This window comes from Argiope bruennichi, chromosome 6, assembly GCF_947563725.1.
Source record: "Argiope bruennichi chromosome 6, qqArgBrue1.1, whole genome shotgun sequence".
NCBI classification, from domain to species: domain Eukaryota; kingdom Metazoa; phylum Arthropoda; class Arachnida; order Araneae; family Araneidae; genus Argiope; species Argiope bruennichi.
In genome coordinates this window covers 93,191,778-93,217,257 of record NC_079156.1, presented here as the reverse complement: position 1 = coordinate 93,217,257, position 25,480 = coordinate 93,191,778, and the positions used below count along the sequence as shown (strand labels likewise).

At 27.3% G+C, this 25,480-nt stretch overlaps 1 protein-coding gene across 1 annotated transcript; it reads left to right on the top strand.

Moving 5' to 3' along the window:
• The first annotated feature begins 4,890 nt into the window (after positions 1-4,890).
• Positions 4,891-22,613, top strand: LOC129972660 (uncharacterized). The gene is made up of 2 exons (XM_056086875.1): positions 4,891-4,971; positions 22,018-22,613. Exons 1-2 carry the CDS (start codon positions 4,957-4,959, stop codon positions 22,561-22,563), a joined length of 561 nt encoding a protein of 186 aa, XP_055942850.1. The 5' UTR covers positions 4,891-4,956; the 3' UTR covers positions 22,564-22,613.
• Positions 22,614-25,480: the final 2,867 nt, after the last annotated feature.

Sequence of the window (25,480 nt, the reverse complement as noted above, 5' to 3'; positions counted from 1 at the left end):
CGAAAATCGACTTATCTATTACCATATGGTTAATGATTATGAGTTTCCTGTGGAAATTGACTACGATATTTTTCCAAAACTCATAAATATGATTTTATATTACATTAAAAATCAACAAATTACTTTTTTAATGATATGAACTTCATTTCTGTTCAATATTTTATTTTTAATAAAATTTTTAATGTAGTATAGAGTGTGAAAAATTAATTACTCTCTCGAATAAGTAGTTAGAGAAAGTATAGTAATCGTAATCGTCAAAAAATTCGAACTCAAGTTATTAACGAATCTCCACGTTTTAGACCTCATTGAGTTCGAAAAATATATTTTTTGAAAATATCCGTCTGTCTGTCTGTGAAATAGATAACTAAAAACTCTTTGAGTGAGAGGGCTCAAATTTGGTATAAGGTCTTTACATCAAATTTGCAGGATTATGTCAAATTTTGAATGAAAGGAAGTCCGGCTGTTCCAATATAAGTTAACACAATAATTGCCAAACGATGATTGAATAATCTTCTTAGTTACTACAGATAGAAAGGAAGTTTTTGTATTAAATGACATGAAACACCTCACTCTTTCAAATTAAAGATCACATTTTAAATGAGATGACAGAAAATTAGGTAGATGTATTGTACGGTGAATGGAATGGCGCAAGAATTTTAAAATATTACATGTTACATATCTATCAAATTTTAAATTTATAAAATGTTTTATTGAGCAGGTCACCAGGAGGAAACTACATAAAATATTTAATTCAAAATTCAATCAATGAATAATCTCAGCAAATCAGCTGGCTACCAAAATAAACTAGTATTTTAAATGTTTAAAAAAGAAGGAAAAAGAGAGTCGAAATGGCGCTACAGCAAGTGATTGAAAGTAGTCTGAAAATGAATATATTATTATTGTTGTTTTCCATTATTAAAGTCTACTATTGTTATTTTCTACTTGTACCCCATGTTTTCATGGGCAATGGGCAATTTTTAGCGTCGATTGCAGCTATTTTAAGCTACAATAAGAAGAAGCTCAGAACTTTAATTCGTCTTCGCATGAAATTTCATGTATAGATAACAGAATTTCTGAACTATAGAATAGAGAACTATAGAAATTGTGGTTATAGGATGTGTGTGTGTGTGTGTGTTATCTTAAAGTATAATATAATTAATATTTAAATGAGAAAATATAAATCAATGGTAAGATAAAATCAAGGCGAATTTTTAAACAAAGTTTATTGCTGTGCTGCAGCACCAGTACAATGAGAGCCACTTCTCTTTCTTTATACATAGCATAAAAATTAAATTCACTTTTCAGAGGAATCTAAAAATTGTGCATAATTCAAAAAAAAAAAAAAAAAAAAAAGAAAGGAAGAAAAAACAAGGTGCTTTTTTACAAGATTATTTTATTATTCTCACATTGCATGTTTATTTTATCGGTTATTATTTTATCGTTATTAATTTTGCATTCTTTGAAGTTATAAAACAACATCCAAAAATTTTATCTTGTATCTTTATTTATTGCAAGCGAATCAATCCAGAATCTTTTTGAAAAAGAGAAACAAATGGGGATAGGGCAACAAAAGCAAAATAATATACACAAAAAAATTTCATAAATATAACGTTTTTCTAGAATTTATCACCTTGACCAGCCATCTTACAAAAAAATAATTACATCATATATAATTTTTTGACAGAAAATCGTAATTGTTTTGACATCATTGACTCTAACTTCTACTTCGAATGAGTTTTATTCTGTAAACTAAGATATTAATCAGTTCATTTAAGAGATTGAAACTCTAGATAGCGTGTGAAAGCAATTCAAGACATTGCAACAGAGTTAAATGGATACCTCAACAGCTACATAATATGAAATAAAAAAATTAATACCGTGAATTCTATCATTTAATGATTAATTTCCCTGGAGCAAGTTATGAAATCCGTGATATTGTGAAACTAAAATATGAACTTCACTTCTAGCAAACAAAAGCAAAAAAGAAAGTATAAGCACGCAACAAAAAAGTTCCAATACAGAAAAAAAAATTTAGGATGATACAGATAATTAAAGATACCCTTTATTAAATTCGTAATAAGAAATAGAATAATCTGCTTGTAAAACAGTATATTTTAAGTTTTCCACTGATTTAATTGTTTTAAAAACAGACAGGAATCAAAGAAAAAAAATTGATATTTAAAAAGAAACTTACTATAGTAAAAAAGTAAAATGTTTTAGCCTTAACTATAATTTTATAATTTTTTTAACTTTAAGTTTTTTTTCCCTTTTTTTCCTGTTTTTGCCAAGAAAGTGCTATTCTGTCAGTAATTATAGAGAAAGATTGGAATTAAAATTTTTGTAATTTAAACATTAAATAAATTTATCGTTTGCAAAATTAATCTCAATTAAAATACTACATCACTGAGAATTTTTAATTTGTGGTTTGACAACAATTCCTAAAGTGAATTTTTTATAGTTACTTAATTCATTGATTTCAAATTTTTAATGCTTTTCGATCAGAAGAATATTTTTTCATAAATTATTTTATTTAATATTCATAAATTATTGAATTATTTTATTTTCATGAATTATTTTACTAGAGATTTATATGGTGAGATTTTCACTTCGCCCCTATGCTTTTTTTAATCATGGAAAAAGTCAGATTCGATGGAATTTTTAAAGGAGAGGCTAATGATCAAAGTTTTATCTTTTTCCGATCAATATTCAAACTTTAAATATTTTTATCGGAATATTTGGTATTTTTATAGAAAAATTTTATCATTTTTTTCTATCAAGTTCAAAAATTTTGGAAGAAAATCAGGAAAAAAAATGAAATAGCATTTGCTTTATAATTTATATTATTGTTCATTAATTCAAAAATCTTATAAAATCAATATTTTAAGGAAATTTATGAAAATATTTAATGAAATAAAAAGAAAAGAGATTAAAGTTAAGTTAAAATTAAATAAGTTAGGCGAACTTCGACTGAGTTCACTTTCAATTATATATCGTTTGCATAACTTGATGTTAATGATTCCCCTAGCAAAATATTTTTATACTTCCAATTACGATAAACATTAAAGTCATGTAATTTTAATGGCTTTATACATTTTCTTTTTACTTGAACCATTTTAATTGAATCATGTCATTAAAAATTCAAATTTATGGTTGATCTATTTTCTAATTGTATGTTGTTTTTTGAAATACTGGAACTCGACTTTCTTATTCGAACTGCACAGAATAAAAAAGTTCTTCCTCTCTTAACTTTCAACAATGGAACAAAATTAAGTGGTTAAATATTTGATGAAACGATGAAATTGGTTTGAATTACATTGTAACAATGACAAATATTGTTGAAAATTAAGCAAAAATTTTTAAAATTAGAGCAAAATTGGACAACTAAATTGGTCTCATTAAAAAAGAATTTCTGTTTTAAATTTAAAAGCATTGAATTTTAGAGTCGCATAAAACGACATTTTTTAAGTATTATTTTTTGCAATAATACCGGTTCCTTATAAAATTACACTTCCTTAATGGTTTAGCTTTTGATGCGCAAATCTATATCTTCAGTTGATTACATCAAATTGCTCATCATAAATACCACGTTTAAATATCCGAAAAAAGGAGAAACTACTGAGAAAAACCTCTAATTCTTGGTTTCTTTCTCTTTCTAATCTCTAATTTTTAGATAGATTCTTTAGGAATTTGTATAATAGAAATGGGACGAAATTTGTAGAGTTAAACGTAACTGATAATGTGCAAAGTTGAAGAAGTGAATAAGCAACCACATTTCTGAGAATTAAATGAATTAAACTTTCCATAATGCTTATAAAATTATAATTATATTTTTATATCAAACTTATATTTTTTAATATTTTATATATTACATTATACATTATATACATTATATATATTTTTTAAAAATGAAGCTTTTTGATTTTGCCCTCAGTACGAGTTCAAAATCAGATAAAGAAATAAATTTTTATTCATTAGAATTTCTTTTTTTTTTACAAATAAAAGATGACATCCTTCATAAAAGTTAAAACTACATGACCGACCGTGTTTGTGCCATTAGTAGATCTTAGAAAAGAATATCATCATTAAATGATAATCTTCTGATTTATGCGAATTAATTCTGAAAGAAAATTTTTAACATTATTCATCAAGGTATAAATAAATAAATATAGTATTGAATCTATAAATTATATTCTAAACTATCCTACATTTAAATTTTCTTTGTTCGACAGAGAGGAATCTCATTTTTAACTCATCTAATGAATTGCAAATGATGTTATTAGCGGATATTTTACGTTGAGAACAAGAAAGTCATAAAAGTTTAGCTGCTCTTTGAAGCATCAAACTTAATTGGTTCCTTGGAGTGTTGCAGAGCATGATCGGTTGCTTTAATACGGAAGTCACTAGCATCCTAAAAGGAACCGACCTACATACATTCCAATATTTAATTCTATCATCTCACCCAGTTCAGTCACGCTTTCGCTATAATTAATAAACAACTGGCTCGTGGAAAAAGCAGACGATTCTGATCGAATCCTGTCACGCTGCCATCTTCACGCGAACAAGCTTCTTAATTTAATTCGTCCATCTGCATAATTATCGTCTGCGAAAAGTGAGAGTCATCCGCTTCCGTTCATTTACCCAAGGTGCCAAAAAGAATTCGAAAGTAGAACGAACAGATTCAGAACAGGCTCGATTTTATTTGCTAATATCACACACACAGGACATCGTATCGGAACACGAGCTTATTCCATTGTAAAAGGGCGGGAGTTCGTCGTTTGGAAATCTGGGGTTCTTGAAATGGGGGTCAGACAGACTCCTTCCAAGCCCAAGGGAAAGGAGTAGGCTTTGTTGATTACGACACCTTTGGCCTCGAAAACGAGGATGGTATATAAACAAGAGGCAATACCGGTAACCTAGTTTTTTATAAGAGTTCGAACACTTCACGAGGAAGCAAGCATGCTGCTCCGAGTGGTGAGTGATTTTCGAGTTTTCAAGTGTGATGTTCTTACGACTAATTGCAGGGATGGGTGCTTTTAAACATCGTTCTTGAAATAAGGAGGAGATTCTCTAAAAATAATCGTTAGCAATTAGGTATAATTCATAACATTTAATGTGACAAGCAGTTAATTGATGTGGGATCAATATGTCGGTTATAGTAATTGTTAAGATTAATTTCATTTTGATGTCTAATGCAAAAACTAAGAAAACATAAAATTTTTAATATTAATTATTTTTATCAAAATAAGATTTTTTCATATTTTAATAAATTGTAAAATTATAAAAGTTATTAGAGTTTTAAGTAAAGTTTATTACAAAACTTCTTATCAATGCTAAGTATTATTGGCACTATTGAACAAGATTAAAACATCTGTCCTTAGATGTAGAAAAAAAAACCCAGCTTAACTAAATTTATGAAATCAATTCTTAACTAATTGCACAAAAATATATTTTTTTTTATCAAGCAATATGATAAATGCTTTTAAATTATTTGAATAATCCGAAAAAAAAATTACCAATTTTTTAAAATTAACGTAGGTATTCTCATAGGTTAGTGCTAACATATTTTGGAGAAAATTTTTATCGTATTAAAAAATAACGGAAAAATGAGTTTTTTTAACTTTTATTATAGTGTTAAAAAGAACATGTTCTAACATAAGTAATGTAATTCTTTATGTTAATTTCTTAAAATCCAATAAAGTGACTCATTCGATATATTATGACACATGCAATATATTTACTTCATATTTTATGTGCAAATTCAAATATTCAAGTTTAATAATTGCAACAAAAAAAAGCACTAAAATTGAAGAATGTGAAAATTTTTTTCTTCAACTCACAGTTCTTTACCAAATATGCTTTCCAAATCGAATTTTCCTTGATTCTAAAATAATTTGAAAAGATCTAAGTTTCTATAATTAAAATTGTTTTCTCCTTTATGTAAAGACTGGAAATAGAAAAGCCAGAAAAATATAAAATAAATAAAATTTTAGCCATAAACAGATGCAACTCTTTTTAGATTAAAACTAATCGAATTTTCGAACTTTGAATTTCTTCATTTTATACCAGTCAATGGCAAGGAGGAAGAGTCGAGGATTGAGTGGCGGATCTCCTTACTGGCAATCATTGAAATAATCGGAAATCGTCTAAAGCAATAATGTTCAGAGCTTCATAACTCGGTTAGCTTTGCTCGCAGGAACTATATAAAATTTAGATTTCGTGGATTACACTTACATAAAAAAATATATCATTTATGTCAATTAGAGCAACTTTCCAACTGAAAATATGCGCTATATCTAAAGGTTTAGAAATTAATTATTGCGCCATAAAAAGAATGATACGCTGTTCATACTTTTATTATACATTTCGTCTGTAGAATCTGAAAAGTGAAGAGAATCAAGTATTCATTTTGAATCTCTTTTTGTGCACCATTTGTGTCTGAAATTTGGTGCTTGTCGACAATTTTGATGTCAACAGCCAAATTTCATTTAAATTACTATGTTTTGAGGTTATCATTTAACAAGCACTCTGAAAAATGCGTAAGCATTCAGCAAACCAGTAGGTGGATTTGTTCCAAAATTTGACATGGATCCACAATTCTGTTTATAAGTCCATGCCACTTTCATCCAACTAGCTTGTAGCCTTTTTGAGCTATTGTTTTCAGATGCGAAAAGTCATACAATGAACTTCTTTCTGATGTATATCGTGTAAAATTTTTTAAACATTCGCAATTTTAATATAAAGATAACATATCAAATTTCAGCTATCAAACTCATGTCGTTTTTTTAATTAAAATGTTCATAAACAAAAAGAATAGCAGACATGTATAATTAAAAAAAAATAATACTCAGAATGGATTAAAATATAGATATATCAAAATCTGATTCGAATTTCCAGACGATTTTTTTTTCTATTCATAAATCAGAATCATTTTAAAATATTAAAAAAATCATTTTAAATTAATAATCAGAGCTTATGACCTTTTTAAACGCCTTCCCTTTCTAGACGAAAGATGCAATGAGCAAAAATAAGGTCATCTGGTTTAAATATCTGAGAAAGTGATACAAAATCACAAAAAAAAAGTTAACGGCATGACCATCTGTTGCAGAAGTTAAAAGAAGAAATTGGATTGATTTTCAAAAGCTTCCTGAAACGTGAACTTAGGTCAGACGATTCTCTAAAGTTTCTTTTTTCTTTTTTGCCTGTCTGGAACTTCTTGTTTCATTTTTACTGTCTCGTATATGAAGCAGACATTCGAAAAGTGTTATTATCGTCAAAATAATCGATTTTTTTTTAATTTGAGGATTCTGGAGTTCTAAATCTATTTTTGACTCATAAACAGTTCATTAAAATGCACTTATATTAGAATACTTTAAAATAAAAATTTTTGTTTGCATTATTTTATATTTTTCCATTCTAAAGTTTCCATTTTAAAATTCATCATTAGAAATATATATAATATTCAGATGAATACTTCTTAAACTCACAATCGGGTTGCGCCATTTTTTTTAGAATTGAAATGTATTAATAGATTAATTGATAATTATATTCTGTAAATGTTATTGCTGTAGGGAACACTCGAATGTATATATTTAAAAACTGCCTCATAAAGAGGTGTTTTTTTTTTTTTTTTTTTTTTTTTTTACAAACCTACATCTTTATCGACATGTGAGAAGACAAGCTACATAAAAGTGTGCAAAATCATATTTTGAAAGATACTTTATTGTTCTGCTTTAAATTGAATCTGTCATTATTTGAAAGTAATTGGAACACTTTTTGAGATAAAAAAAGAAATCATCGATATTAGTCTTGTGCATATTCATCAGAAATCAATATCAATTGCAATGACAAGCAGCATTTCATTCTTGCAAGACCATCAGAAATTTTTTTGTCTGTCAGTGTTTTAATACCGCTCGTGCAATCAACAAAAATAAACATGTATGCATTAGAAATTATTATCAGATACAGAAAACCAATTACAAAATTCAAACCACTTGTCTGATTTCTTTAATTTCTATTTTATATGAAAGTTCATTATGTCTGGATATATCATCAGTGTTTGTCTACTTCTGCTGCTTTCTATTTTTGATGGAAATCTATCAGTCACTTCTTCATTGTGCATTTTTGATGGGAAAAGCATTGACTGAGTTCACCAGTCACAACCACAGAATTGATTTCACAGTTTTTTTTTTTTTTTTCGTTCTGAAAACTCATGAAATTTAGATATGCTATAAAAGATCGATTGCCTCCCACCATTCTCCAGGTTCAAAACTTAAAAAAAAAATTGGAAGAATTCTCAACTTTGACAACTACAGTGATTTTGGCATTGCGCAGATATAACCAATTCATGAGTATGCTCTATGTTTTTGTGTTAGTATAATAGCAAACAAAAATTTCCTTTTTTTTTGAAAATATATAAGTCATCAAAATTGAATAGCATGATTATATTAATCTTATCTAAAAGAAGTATTAAAAGTTGATTCCGAAAGCATCTATTTATAGCTTATTTATCATTTTTATTCTCTCGAATGCAAAATATGCTAAGCGAAAGCATTGTAATTGCCGAATTAGATATTCTGACTAATCTCCAAATTTCAGATTTTCCTGATTAAAATAAATAATTAAATAAATAAAATGCCTCTTTTTTGGAATTATATCTGTCGATGAATATAACTCGAAAACGCTTTGAGCTAGATTAATGAAATTTGATATATGAACTTTCCACAACTTTTGCAGACATCTGTCAAATGAAATCCATTCAGAGGAAGCCTATCTGTCTGACTGTCCGAGTATAAGTGAAGTCATTAAATACAAAAGATAAAGAGCTAGACAGATAAAATTTGGTACACAGATTTAACATTTAAAATGCAAATTCTTATCAAAATCGGAATCATATCCTTTGGAATGTTTATTATCTGTCCATCTATACTTTCACGTACATATAAACGCAATAATTTAAAAATGCAATTGCTTAAATAAATGAAATTTTGTGTGTCATCTAATGACTAGAATTAAGGCTCTATATCAAATTTTGGCTTCTATCGGAAAAAAAAAACTCATACAAAATACAAGTTCGTTTTTCGGCTACTTGTGTATTAATCGTATTCAAGAATTAATCAACCAAAATAAAACATTGCATAATAGAGTCAGCAAAAATGCTAGATTCATGTCCAAACTATATATTACGCACCTCCTTATTCGTCAATGAAATACAAAGCAATCGTGGTTTTTCCTAAAATTCGCAATTTTATGTGGATGAGAGGAGGAAAATATCTTTATTTAAGAATTTGCGAGAAAGTTTGTGGGAGACCACATCCTCTGATTTGATGATTGACATTTGATTCATTCATTCATTATGTCTTTCAATTAGATTATCTTACTGTTTTTGATATCGATGAGTTAATAATATTTTTGCTATTAATATTTCTCTTTCTCAACTAATGCAAAGCGTAAAAAGATGAATTAGTAGGACAAAATTCTTTACCTATTTCCGATATAACATAAACAATTTCAATCCAAATGAATTATTTATTAAAATTTAAGTTAGAAGAATTAAACATCATAGCAATTGTGACATCATATGTTTGCAAAAGCAATTTATTTTTATTTATTTATTTATCATTATTTTTTTACAAATCTAATCTACACACTAATATTTAATTTAAGTTTAGCATGATTTCGACCAACTAAACTCAGCAAGTATGTGATTAATTTTGCAATTATGGGCATATATTTCTGTGAATGCTTAATTCCAACAATTTGACAATAAAAGATTAATTCATATTATCTGGGGAGGTAGAAACTAAAGTTACGTACTAAAGTTTCGTTCGGTTTTATGGGTTTCTTATTTTTGTCACAACATTCATCATACAAAGTTGAAGAAAAAATTTCCCCTGGCCTTTAAGACAAATTTCTGAATGAATAGAAAACACAATAGTTGTTGAAAATGACTGATCTACTAGCTAATTTGCACCTGAACAAATTTTATTTGAAACGTTGCTCAACAAAGAGAATTGACGTGAAGATAAGTAAATAGCTCATAATCTTCAAGTATGACAGACATCTTAAGAAGATAATGAGTTTTATCTTTTTAAAATGTCATTTTTGTCAACCGTTTTAGTTGAAAGTAGTGTGCTTTAAGATACTGAGTACCAATTTTCGGATTGTATTAACACAGGAAACTATTTCACAAAAATATGCAGTTTTGTTTAAAATTGTCGATAATTGGTATCTGCGGGTCAACTGCAAATGAAACAGTGTATGATTCATATGCGCTTTGTTATTACGTAAAATAATAAACATGCCAGTGATGTCACTGATGTAACGGTTTCAGCAGACGATAAAAACTGTAGCGATTAGTTTCGCGCGCAAGAAAAAAAAAAAAAAAGATCATTTTCAACGAATCTGCGTTTATTATTTCATTACAAACGATTGTGATATGTATAAAGAAATAAACTTCCGAAGATTATTATTTTGTAAAAGAAATATTTATCTCTATTTAATGGCAACAATTTTTAGAGTAAATTAGCTTTGCATTTCGTAATGAAAAATCGATTCGATTCGTCATTTACTGAAAAAAAAAATAGTCTGAATACTTTTTCCTTAATGGAAGAGAAAATTAAATAATTTCAATTTTTTCAACAATTTATATCCTTTCTTCGAATATTTTCATATATTTTTAATATCAATAAAATGTGTTTTGCAAGATTTCTAATGGATAAAAAAGTATGTATTAGGCTCTCGGATTTGAAATGATTGGAAGAAATCTTGAGAGTTTTTGAAATCTGGTGACATAAAAAAGCTATTTACAAACATTCTATTTTAAATAAAAGAATATTAAAAAATGCCTAAAAAATTATTTATGAATAAAATGTGTCTTTTTTTTTAATATCTCGTATACGAAGTATAAAAAGAAAAAGTACAGCTATCATTACAAAATTAGTGTTCGAGATTTTAAAGAATCTCTACGTTTCAGGCCTCTATGAGTTCGAAAAAACACATTTTTGGCATTGTGTGTCTATTCGTCTGTCTATTTGTGAATGCCCGAAAATACTTAGATCTAGACATTTGAAATTTGGTATACGGTCTTTACACCAAATTTGCAGATTTCTATCAAAATTTGAGTCTGTTCAGAGGAAGTTCGGCTCAGATTTAACATCTATAGTGTACGCACCTGTCAAATTTTGAGCCAGATCCAACAATGGGTTGATTGTCTGTCGGTCTTTCAGAAACATGCAAATGCGATCATTCAAACATGCAATGACTTAAATATATCAAATTTGCTATGAGATTTTGTGACTGCAAGCGCAGTTTGTGTTAATTTTTTTTCAATCGGCGGAGAAAAACGTATCTAAATTACTAATTCGATTTTTGGATAAAACACATGCCAGGGATTAATCGCTAAAAAACTCGCCAAGGATGAGACTATAAATTCAGTAGAAATGCTAAATTCTTGCCAAAAATTAATATTTCGTAACTATTGCCATGAAAAGCGTTCTCTAGTATATTAGGGTGTATGCGAGAAAGTTTTGGGGAGACAATTTCAGTTGTTTTATACAGTGGTATTATAAATCTTGCATGTCTGTCTTATCAGGTGGTGAGAATCTCCTGTTTGATTTTTTTTTTTTATAAAAGATTAAATTAGTAATTTTTTTTAATTAATTCAAAATCAGCATAAGTATTCTTCGAAACTTTCTCACAAATTCTCTAATAAATGTGTTATGCTTTTCCGTTCAACATAAAAATTGTGGGCACTGGGCAAGATCGTGAATGTTACGAGTGCTCAGAATTTGCACATGAGCGTTTTTTTATTCCGTGGTTAAAGGAAGAAAAACTGTATACGTATTTTGAAACCAAAAGTTATGCATAGTTACAATTTTAGTTACTAAGTCGAGCGTATGCAAATTTATTTATCTACGCCGTTGAATTTTTGAATGATCACGCTTACATGAATACAGAGTGACAGACAGACAGCTCTTTGACAGATTTAGTTCAAAATTTAATACAAATCTATTTTTCAAATCTGAAATATATTATATATGTATAAATTTCATCTAATTAGCTCTTTGTTCTTTATAATTATCGTATTCCCAGATAGATAGAGAGTGAGAGAGACAGACAGTCATTTCCAAAAATGTATTTTAGGATTAAGGGAGGTTTTAAATGTGTAAATTCGTCAAATTATAGAATTCGAATTTTTCGACGATTACAATATGCTTCGTATACCAGAAATTAAACATTGTACATAGATACAAAGAAAATTTTCACATTCATTATTTTGCTCCGAATTGACAACATTTAAATGAAAATTATAATTTGTAGCAAAAGATCTCTGATCTTTTTAAAGTCATTCTTCCTCATACAAACTTGTCATGCCTCGTTTTTCAAAGACCCCAATAAGTTTCCTATTATATATGGCATAACCTTGACAAAACCCAGGCGTGACAAACCATTCTTCTTTTCAGACTTGATGAAAAATGAACTTTCAGTTTCATGCATCATGTTGCCAACATTAACCTATTTCATGCATGTCACGTAAATTTGTCTTATCGTGTTACTTTATTGTTCTTACACTTTTAGATATTTTTATTGTTACTAAGCAAGAATGGTTTCTTGGTTAAATAAATAAGTCACGGTTAAATAGCATAATAACTAGCTATTAAATCGTAATAGAGAAAAGGCGTATTATTTATCTTATTATGTTGTGACAACATTATATATTCGTTATACTTGTATTTAAATGGGAGAACTTATCAGTGAAGATAAAAAAAATAGTATGAGATATTTGAGGTATAAATTATTTTAATGCCACAAAAACGTTACTGAATTTAATTATTTTCTAATTCTCATATTTGCAAAAATACATGAAAATTTATACGCAAAATTTTTGATTTCACATGTAAAACTGTAGAAGGGAGAAAATTTGAGGTTTTTTTTCCTTTTAAATGAAATAATTTATAAAAATAAAACTGAGATGGTAACTTTATCGTTTTCCATAGAAATTCAAATTATTTAATAGTTTTTTTTTTCATTTTCTTTTACAAATACTATGAAGCATCCGGCAGATTTAAGATTTCTTGACAATTAATGGAATGGTTATTTTTTAAATTAAAAATTGCTCATCGTATTCTCATGCTTGCAAACAATTAAGCATCATACAAGACCTGCTTAATAAGTGAAATTTAAAACAATCAGTGTAAAAGAAAGAGAGATATATACATCAGATTTATTTTGTTTGTACTGAAAAATCTTTCTCTAAAATTGTTTTGAGGTTTTCTGCTACTTGAAAAATTGATTCAAAATTTGACTCTTTCTTTATAAAGGAGGATAAAAATTGAAATTCGCAGTTTAAACGGATGCCTACATATTCTATCTTACAAACGCATATTGGAATTGCCACTCAAAATGATTATTAAATTTCTCATAGTTTTGGAAGAAAATAAATTTCTATAGTTTTAAAAAATTTCTTGGAACGATCTATATATAAGAACATTTTTTAACTCTTAGGGTCGACAGATTTCCTCATTTTAATTAAAAAATATAATTGCAGACGATTAATATTTAGTATGTTTTTGCTAAATATCATCTCTATTTCTGTAAGTTTGAAAGATAGCAAAATATAAAAGTATATATAGCATAAAGTTGATAAGAACAAATTCTGAGTGGTATAAAAAATTAATTTACATTTTATATTTATCTGAAGTAAACACAACAAATGAGAACGAAAAATATAGTAGTAACTTGTATTTGTAATAATATAATAGTAACCAATATATTATTACAAATACAGATGTAATAGTGACTGTATTTGTGACAGGTTTATCTTTTCTCTACCCTATCATTTTTACTTATGCAAAAAGTTTTCTTCGATTTACACTTTCTCCTCCTCTGCGATATTCTTTTCTCTAAACCTTTAAAAAGTGTAAAAACGAAGTAATCTGCATTTGTTAAAACTCAAGTAAACAAGCCATTTTTATTTTAAAAAGAGTGTAGAAAAAAAATCGTTTGTTCAACTGATAAGTAAATTTTTGAGCCTTATCACGTACACAGACGATATTTCATCTATAAAATATTCTACTTTATCTAATCTAAATCTGAAATGAGTTCATCCATTTATATTTAAGCGAGTTGATCGTGTAATAAGCATTATTTTAATTTTCGTCTTTTGAAACTTCGAAGCTTGAACGCAATATTGCTTTCTTTTTCAATATTATATATATTTTTTTCAATAAAACTCTAACATTATTGTTTACTAATTCTGAAAACATCTTCAGTATTTGGATTGGAAAAATTTGGTCAATTAGTTTTAGTTGATCTAAAAATAATTGTGTCGAAAATGTCATAAGGTATAAGAAGTACAAATAATGATTCACTTGTTTTTATCACATTGCAAAGAAATAGGTTTATGGAGAAATAGCTTATTGGAGCACTAAAATATTAGAGGCCATAAAAATTTATTGTACATTTTTTATTATTACAAGCTTTTTTTCGATTTGTTCCATTTCGATTTGAGTAATGATAAAATTTGGCGATTGATTTTTTTTCCCTGTTTTCCTTCAGCATTTCTGAAATTCAATACAGTTGTGTATTCTCAATATTAGTAGCATATTTTACCTTTTTCAAAATTTAATAAACAATTAATCGCATAATATGGGTTAGTTTTAATTGAATATTAAGGATGTCACATGGTAGAAAAATGTTAGAAACAGAGAACATAATAATTTTAATTATAAAATTTCGAAATACATTAAAGAAAAACAACAACAAAAGAATAATGGAAATAAAAGAAAGTTTTTAAAGTAACGCTTTTAATATTTTAATGGGCTTAAATGTAAATTTAAGGCACTATTTTTTATTAAAAGTCTGAAAATCAAAACAAAAATCGCAAAAGCGCGAGGATGCTAAAATCCATAGGATGAGAAAATTGAGCTACAGTAAATATTAAAAAAATTCTGAAATAAATAATAAAATTAAAAAATTCTATAAATGTTATTAGCATTTTAGTTTATTTAGAGAATAACATAATATTTCTTCCAGAATAAAAAAAATTCTACATTTTTTAAACTTTAATATAAGTTTCCCTTTTTTTAAAAAATATTTACTTATTTTTAGTTCTAATTTCAATTTTAATTTTATTAATGCTTATTTATTTATCTCTAAGAATTGTAGAACTCTTATTAGCTTATTAGCATCAAATCAATTATGGCCGTTGAGCACGAATTATTCTCCAAAAATTGCTTTTGCAAAAAAGAAAATGGTTTTAATAAATAACTAGGTAACAAATAAAGAAGTACCACATTTTTATCGTAAAATTACCGACATTTTAATTTTCTGGTAGATTAAAAAAACATTAAGAAAGAGAGAAGATTAATTAGTGACATAAAAAATTTATTTAAGTTTTTACACTTTTTTAAATCAATTTGGATGGAAATATTGAATTCGTATTATTTCATACTCGTTTTGGTTTCATATATTAAACAAGGTAAAAAGCAGTGCCTGATTGTTGTGATATTTTAAACAATGTAAAACGACTATATCGCGATTAAGTCATTGCAAACGTTGTCTAACTTCACGATTAAGAATTCTTCACAATAGCACAACCATTGTATGCACAAAACTTAAACGGGTCGGATTTTTTTTTATCCTATAGATTAATGATGAATACATGAAGGCTTATTCAAATACTTGAGGTATGGAAACTGTTCCTTTAAACTTACATCTTATGAAGATGTAAGCAGAAGACTAAGACTGAAACAATAGTAGATAATGCTCTTTCTGTTTGTTATTTGTCAAAAAAAAAAAAAATCATAACGTTTCTTAAAATTTCCAGTTGAACCATGTCAAAATTACTTCTTTTTCTTTCTCTGTATTGTTATTTTGATGTAAAATAAAATACCAGACGATATTTTTTAGATTATTGAATTTTTTTTCACTTGATGATAACGTAAAATGCCCTAGTACTATTTCTATTGATTTTTTTACATTCAACAGAATGAATCTTTCCTCCTATTTTTTAAGATTAAAGTAAAATGAGATCTTCTATTAATTTTTTTACTTCCTTTTGTTTGAAAATATTTGTTATAGATGACACTTGTCAGAAAGCCTATTATGATAAATTATTTATTCACACCAACTGGCAACAGAAAATGAATAAATAAATAAAAATATATAATCGTGGTCAAATTTATTGAATTTATGCATGTTCTCTTCTTTGTCATGTTCTTTTTTCTGCTCTTAATCAAAATTAATTTATTAAATTAACTAATTATAGCGAAATTTTTTCATTTGCAACAATGTTTATTTTAGTTTTGACATAGTGTGAGATTTATTCATCATCATTTGGCAATTTAATTCAAGTGCATTCTAATTCTGTTTAATAAATTAAAACAGGAAAAGAATTCTAATGCTTTCAAATGACATATAGGGTGATTTTTTGTAGTTATGAAGGAGTTTTTCCTTCATTCTTGCACAAAGAATTTCAAAAAATAGTTTTAAAACAATTTTCTTGTCATTTAAGACATTTTTTTATAGAATTAGTACATGTATCAAGTTTATTAATAAGAGAATAGTTAAAATTTAAAATAACATTCATAAAAGCAAGCTTTTTAACCATTCCATAGTTGAAACGGTAAAAGTAAACAATTTTTTTTAGTTTTTTTAGTTTTTTTTTTTTTTTTTTTTTTTTTTAGTTTTTCACAAATTTTTCTGATAGAAATATTGAAATGCTTCTTCTGCGAGATTTATTGAGCATAATCTGGACAATATCCAACAGTTTCTTACTAGTAAGAAAAATATACTCATAATTTTTCAAACAATACGAAATAATTTACAGTTGTAAAGGAAGTATTACAAAATCATTTTTAACCTTTTTAATAATTGTCCATAAAAAACGGCAGGCATATTCAAGCCTCTATTGTTTCTTAACTTTCTAGAACAGAAATCATACAGACACCTACAATTATCAAATCTATATGGATTTTTTTCGATCCTAATCAAATATTTTCATATCTTATGTAATTTTCTTTAATCGTCCAAATGTAAAGGGAATTTTTTAAAAAAAGTTTTCATGATTTTTCATCTACAATTTTTGAAAAACAAATCGTTAAAAAAAAATTAGAAATCTTTCATATACAAATATCAACTAACAAACTTTTTTATTTTTTTACCTTAAAAATTTACCTTCTGATTTTTTTACTTTTATTTTTTATTTTTACCTTCTGATTTTTTTACTTTTATTTTTTATTTTTACCTTCTGATTTTTTACCTTCTTTATTTTTTTTACTTTTTTGTTTAATGGGAGTTTAGCTTTTATATTCACATAACACTTCCATTCTTTATACAATCAGAATCTGGTTCTATTTTCTCATTGACGAAGTATACACTGCATAAATATTGCTTATTATTTCCCTTTATCGCCCCCCCCAAAAAAAAAATCTAAACAAGATTTTAATGCATAAAAAACTTCAGATGAACTTGAAATAAAGAAAAATATTTTAGAAATTGTGTCTACCTAACCGTTTGAATTAAACCAAATATGGCAACTGAAAGGTAGCTTCACCTGATTATACATGATTTTCTTCATTCTTTTTCACATTCTTATTACATTAAATGAATATTTGCCCTTTATTTACGAAACGTGGTCTTGTACTCTCTGAAAAATTCTAAAATATCTAAAATAGACTGTGACATCAAATAGCCACCTGTCCATATCTGCAAACATGCATAGCATGTATCCTTTTGAATGCAAATTCTTTGAATACTTACTTTAAATTATTTCAAAATTCATATATATATATATATATAGAGAGAGAGAGAGAGGGGAAGAGAGAGAGAGAGGAAGAGGGAGAGAGATATTTGTGTGTGTTTACATCATACTTCGCCGCTGCTAAACACAGAAAAACTGTATGGTGATACCGGAAAATACATTTTTTTTTTAAATTTTAAGACGACCCTTTTGCAAATCACGGAAATTTCATGATTTTAATTGCAAATATCTCTTCTAATTTTACAGATAACTCCATGAAATCTTTTCCTGTATTTTTACTATATTATATTTTTCTAATTTGACTTTTTCGCCGCTGATATCTTATTATAACTTTAAAATAAATTATTTTTAACTTATAAATTATTTTTATAACTCCCTTATTTCACCGCTAAGAGCGCTGTATCCGGTCTGAATAATTCACCTTAGTTACTTTACTATAGTACATGTTACTTCACTGGCTATACGAGACACTGTTTTGAATTTAAAGAGCTAAAAATGATTTTACCAAACATATATATCTATATAAGCCAAAATTTGTTGCGTTTTAATAAAACGCATCATGCCACATTTATTGAATCAGTTTCAATATAAAATTACTTCAAAATAAGTTTTATGATAATTATTATCACTTGTAAAAATCTATTAATATTGTTAGAAATATTAAGATAATAAAATTATTACTTTATAATTAGAAAATTTTTTTCTTTTTTTTTCTCATAGTTGATAGTCCTATATGAACTGTAGCATTCTGTTTTTACTGTTCTTTAGCTGAATATGCCATTTTATTTTGATTGAAATTACTACATTACGAAATGGTATTTGATTATTTTAGATGTTTCTATGAACATCATTGAAGCAGTATTTATTTATTTCTCTTTCCGGTATTTTAGTTTAAAAAGTGGTCACAGATTCCAACTGTAGTGAAACAATATTTTCCCAGCGAGGGGAGGGATGACAAAATACCAAATATTCTCTGATATTATATACATTTTTTTTTATTTACACGTAATACTCTGCGCAAAAGAAATTGATAAGTTTTTATTTTCTGGTATAATATACAAATGAAAGATAGAATAATGTTCAAATTCAGTTTACTTATTTTGAAAGGCCACCAATGTTGTAAGTATTATTGTGTGAAAGAAGAAAAAATTAATAATAAATCATTTATTTTTTTAAACTATTATTTGTCTAAAGGAAATTATTTTTTTGTAGAATGCATTCAAGTAAAGCTTTATCTTTAATTAAAATCATTTTTCAAAGCATTACGAAAACTATAATTCGTAAATATGTGACGTGTTCGTTTGCTCTTGATTAGAATTATTATTATTGTTAATAATATGGTAAAAGAAAAAAAAACAGTTCTTAAAGTAAATGTAAAAGTTTTATTTTCTTCGATCATTTTAAATACACAGTATTAATTAAAAATTTCTTAAGCCCAAAAATTCAAATACTGTTAAAGATATCAGAACTTTATTCAAACTTTAAAAGAGGAAAAATTATAAAAAAGGAACCCTTGAAACAAATTTTATTTATTCGAGCATTCCGAACTCTTAGATGGCTTGTAACATGAAACGATTAGTTTCTAGATCGTCTGCTTCTATAAAAGAATTTAGGTCGAATTATAATTTTGAAACTAATTTTTTTTAAAGTTTCTATACTAAGTGAAAACGATAACATTTCCAGTTATTTCGAACATAAAATATTTGACCTATCTGTTATCTAAGTGGTGCATTTCCTCAAAACTTTCGAATTCCTATTAAAAGCACAAGGAAACTCTGAGCGTACCGTAAGAATACTAAACGAAAAAAATCATTAAAATAAAAAAAAAAAGTAAAAAATAAAAATATTCAGTTTGATTTCTGTAAGACACCAAGAAGAATTTAGGTCGAATTATAATTTTGAAACTAATTTTTTTTAAAGTTTCTATACTAAGTGAAAACGATAACATTTCCAGTTATTTCGAACATAAAATATTTGACCTATCTGTTATCTAAGTGGTGCATTTCCTCAAAACTTTCGAATTCCTATTAAAAGCACAAGGAAACTCTGAGCGTACCGTAAGAATACTAAACGAAAAAAATCATTAAAATAAAAAAAAGTAAAAAAATAAAAATATTCAGTTCGATTTCTGTAAGACACCAAGAATTTAAAAAAATAAATAAAATCAAACACTTTTGAATACTGATTTAGAAAAAAATATGCTGTCTTAAAATGAGAGAAAAAAAAGAACTATAAAGAATTTGGATCAGTAATAGATATAAAATTAATCCAATTTTGGGTTTAAACTTTGACCCAGAAACTGTTACTAATTTTTAAAAAAATTTGACGATATAAATGACCATCAGGAATTTTATCCTCTATATTATTCGAAGATTATCTACGGAGTGTAGATAATCTCCGTTTCAAAATTATATTTCGGTTACGGTTTTATAATCTCTTTTCTTTCAAATTCTAAATTAACATTTTTTATCAAAGAAAATTCACATAATTTACTTAAAAGTACAATGCGTAGGATATTCTTTATTATATCCAATCCAACTTATGATCTGATTCTAGTAATCTACCAACCATTGCCATATTTAAAAATTTCGTAACACATAAAATGTAACTTATTTTCCTCATGATTTCTAATTATCATATTATATGAAAGAAGTATCGCCAATCACCATAAAATTCAAGAAATTAGCTAAAATATATTTATTATTGTGATGGAGAGTTAATTAAATTATATCGTGTTGGAAATGAATCTCATTTGCTTCCATACATTAATTTCATTTGCATATATGTATATTCATCTCAATTGCTTACAGCTTCAAACAAATTTGGTATTCATTAATGATACCGTAGTATGAAATGTGTTTTATCATGAATGAAAAGATGACTGTCAAATCCAACTTTCAAATAACTGTTAATCTAAGTGAATCAGGTCTCTAGTATTTGTACTGCACTTATTGAATGTAACCGAAATTAAATTAGATGTTTTTTTTAAATCTTTCTTCTCTAATAATGAATAAATGAATTCTATCTAACTTTCAAATACTTATTTTAGGTTCCAGTAGAATTTAAATTCGTAATCTCTTTAAAAGTATTTTCATGGTCATCTTGTATGTTAGATATGTTAGTTGTATAGTGAATTAGTCCAAATGAGAATAACGGAACATTTACTTCTGTTTCTAACTCGTTATAAAAACGCAAAAGAATTTTAACTTCATGATGATAGACTAGCTTAATATTTCAAAATGTAGATACATATCAGTATGCTTTGTTGAAGGTTTATTGTTCTATTTATCAATATGTTCTTCGTAAACGATATTCAGCTATATCTGAGTGAAAAAAAAAGAAGAAAAAAAAAAACATAAGACATAAAAGAAGAAGTCATCTAACTTAATATCCACTATGTATTTTGTCTTCATTTTTTCCCATTTCTAAATCAAAGATTTTCGGTTATTATTTGTTTCATGGTTGCTTAAACATTCTTTTATATTCATGCCAAATCAAATACATTTGGTGCTTCACTATGGACTCAATTGAAGAAACAAAAATATACCAAATTATTTTGAGAATACATGCGTGATTACATCATTGGCAATTATATAAAACTATAAGCTCAAAATGTTCCCCCATAGCAGTAACTGCATGTGTATATATTGGGTAAATACTACAAGATTATCATTGCCTACAACAACTTATTACCAATGAATATAATATTGCACAATTTTTACTGTGATTAGTAGTGTTCTTAGATTTTTTTTAATCCTAAGAATAACGCAACTAATGCAGGAAAAATAATTTTATATTCAATTATTATCAAAATGGCCTCAATGAAGGAAAAAAATTCAATGTGCTCTTTGATTCCATGAATTCAAGTCGACCATTACTGCTCAAAGCCAATTTTGTGGTTACATAAAGGGTAGAGTATTTGCAACACTAACTGAAGATATTGATAGAATTTGGATAACAGATGCTGTGTCAAGTGTGACGGTCGAAATGTTGGAATATGGGTGGCGAGCATCGGCATACCGCTTTGACATTTTTCAAACAAATGTAACTTTTAATATCAAGTATTATGAATTGTGTTTGTTAAACCTCAATCTGTAGTTACTTCCCTCCATGACAACAAGTTACAACAGAAAGCTGATGTAGTTAACCGTCAATTTTTTTCCATAGCATAAATACATGAAAACATATATATCAGCCACATTAAACACATTTGATTGAGAAATGAATGAGTTTTTAAGACATTTCTCTCATTTCAGGTTTTGCCTTTGGCTTTTGTGGCCCTCATCAATGCTGCTCCAGCCAAGGAGGTTGATGACCTTTCTGTAGCAGAAGGTCGCCATGTTCCTTCCTACGGTGCCGCCCCCTATGGCGGTCCTGTCTCTTACGCCGCACCTGCTGCCCCTAAATATGGCAGTGCCACCGTAACTTCCTACAACAGACGTGGATCCTACGCACAAGCCAGCGAATACGCCAAGCCCTCCATCTACGGCAGCAGCTACGCTCAGCCTTCCATCAGATCAACATCTTACAGCGCCCGACCTGCACCATATGGCCCAGCTACCCATGGCTATGCCAGCCAGGAATTGAGCTATCCTGCTCCTGCAGCTCCAGTTGCATATGGTGGATATGGACCTCAGACCAACGCCTACTCTGAACAATCACAGCATCTGTCCCAAGATCCTGCTTACGATCCTGCCAAGGATCCAGTCAGCCAATATGCTGCCTACATTCCAGTTAGGGAATACGCACCCAAAGGCCACTCTAATGGGAATGAGCTGAGCATTTACGGTTACAGGAAGTGAAACAAATCGGCGCAATTAAATTATTCCGTCAGCAAAAAAAAAAAAAAAAAGATGGTATAATAATAATAACTTTATTTTTTAAATAATAATAATATAAAATCGTTCTCTTTCTAATATCTTTGTTAATCTCACTCAAAATTATCGTTTGGCAGTTATCATTAAATAATCTAATTTACTAATGACGTCTAAAAGTCATTAAAAAACTTAAAGTAATCAGGAAATCAGGGAAGCAGAAAAACTTATTAAATATTTTAAAATCATTACGAATACAATGTTTTGATTATTTACGAAGAGTTGTATTCGTAATGCAAAAGACTGTTTTATTATCAAATAAGATTATTTATTCTTATTCGAGAACTAAACCTTCTTGTTTTAGTAGCATTTCTTATTAAGTTAAAATCAACGTCGATTAAATTTCATAGATATGCTTTGTTAAAAAAAATTTTAAGTATAAGATAACAATTTTTTTTAATAAAACTTAATAAAATCAACATTTATTATACCATTTTATTTTTTTTACACTGCCGAACTCTTGCTGTTTTTTTACTCAGTGCAGCTCTTTTATTTGTTTTATTTATTAAAAAAAAACCACACACATTTAAAAAAAAATCTTTTTTTATGAAAGTACAGTTTATTTTTAAAAAAATCTATTTAAATAATAAGCTTTCTAATTAAATAACAGCTGAAATCCTAACTTAATATGTTAAATTTTCAGATCACGAAGAAAAATTACTTTCCATGTAATTATTGAATTTATTTCTAACAAAGAACTCATGAAAAATTAATTTAAATTATAGTTATTAATTAGCATCTGAGTATGCATTGTGTTCGAAAATTGCTAATTTTCATGTTTTTAATATTATTTATGCTGTAAATATGGTGTTACAACCAAGATATGTAATTCTTTTAAGTTATTACTGTAATTTACATTGTTGCAATGAATAAAAATTGTTGTAAAATGTATTTTCATTGGTTTTATGGATTGTATTTTCTCGTTGTGGAATTTCGATTCGAAGATACTAAAGGGAGATTGGTTCGGAGATATGAACTATGGGAGAAAGAAAGAAATCAGTACATCATATAAAAACAAAAATACACTTCAAAATAGCAAAAAGCTCTACTGTTATCAAAACCTTCTTCGATATTGGACTTTTTAATATGATTTTTTAAAAATTATTATTTCATTATTAAATTACACTTTTAGATTGTCTCACATTCACCTTCCTCGCAAAAAAAAAAAAAAAAAAAAAAAAAAACCGTTTCTTGTTGTCGTTTATAAAGAATAAGTAAAAAAAAAAAAAAAAAAAATTTAAATCAAAATTCCGATAGAGTTTCGCTTTATAGATTAGCGGAGTCCAAAACAACATTTTTATGTCGTATTTATGTATTAGTGGAATGGTGTTTGTGAACGAAATAACACAACAATGAGTAAATCTAAACAAATAAACTAACACGTGTGGCTTTTACACACACACGCCCAGACACACAAAATTAGAATGCTATCAACTTTCGTACGAAATCTTTCAATTGAAAGTGCCTTTGTGTGCATAGTTCAAAAATGCGAAAAGATAGATTGCCAATGTCTTTTAGTCAGTACGTACACTTGTGAAGTAATAACTCAAAAACGCTAACTAGATAAATGAAACATGGTATGTAAATTTGTTGCCAAAATTGTTGCATTTTGTATGCATTTTGAACTCAATTAACTAATGTGAGGAAGATCGAAATTTCTTCTCTTCGTTTAATTTTCTTTCATTTTTCTAAAAAGAAAAATAAGAGCCGTATTTTGTAAGTATCTGAAAGAATATTTGGATTGGGTTTAATATTCATAGAGGGTAGTTTTGAAATATTATTTCTGGATCATCAATATTAGAAATCTTTTTATGATATTTGCCACCGAAATTCACAAATAATCATTGATATTTAGAGTTGCTTTCAAAGCTTTGGTTAAACTAAGTTCGGATTTAATAAAAAAAAAAAAGGTGTATTTTTGCATTGTAACAAAATTCTTTCAGGCATCAGTAGCGGTTTTGAGTAGATAGAATATGGCGTTTACAGAACTCATAAACGATGAATTAAAAATCCGCAAAGACTTCACGTTTGTAATTAACTAAAAAAAATATCCACCTGAACTCTGGAAGGAAAACGGAGACTCATTTTTTTAAAACAAATTATTTTATTAAAAAAAAAAAGTATCATTGGATAATAAATACAAAAAATTGGCTATGGTAAAAAAAAAATAAAAAGAAATCACCATTTTTTATTTAACATTCTATTTTTTTTATTAATCTGGCGGAAAAAAATTTAATTCTAACTACGTCATAATCGCATGACAAACGTAAACTATGCATTATGCTGCGTTCATAATGGATATCAAAATTAAACCTGAATGATTCATTTAAAAAAATATCAAAGAAAATAAACTGATTCCATTAATGTAGGTTATCTCTTCACTATTCAACAATAAATAATGATTCAAAGTTGTTGAGTTTTTTAGGAAATATTCTATTCTATTCGACTCTCATTATAATATACTTTTAAATGTAAATATTTAAACTCTTATGCGTTAAAATTATTTTGCTACATTTCCTGATTGAACTTTTATACAATTCTTTTTAAAAAATTAAACAAAAAGTTGAATATTTATTCCAATATCTCAAAATCATTAACCAATTGTTTCAACATTTTTTTCAAATGCCGTCACCGTTTTATCAAAATGCTGTTTGTCAAGTTATTCAAAGCATTTTATCGATGCGAGACACTTGTGTACGTTAACTATATCTACTGCCAAATTGTTGTCTATCGTTATCCTAAAATGTGATAGGTCACAAGTGGTTCCCGCTGTTATTCGAAATTTCATGTTTCATTTTTAACATTTAACATTTTGATATAACGGTGACGTTATTGTATGTGTTCC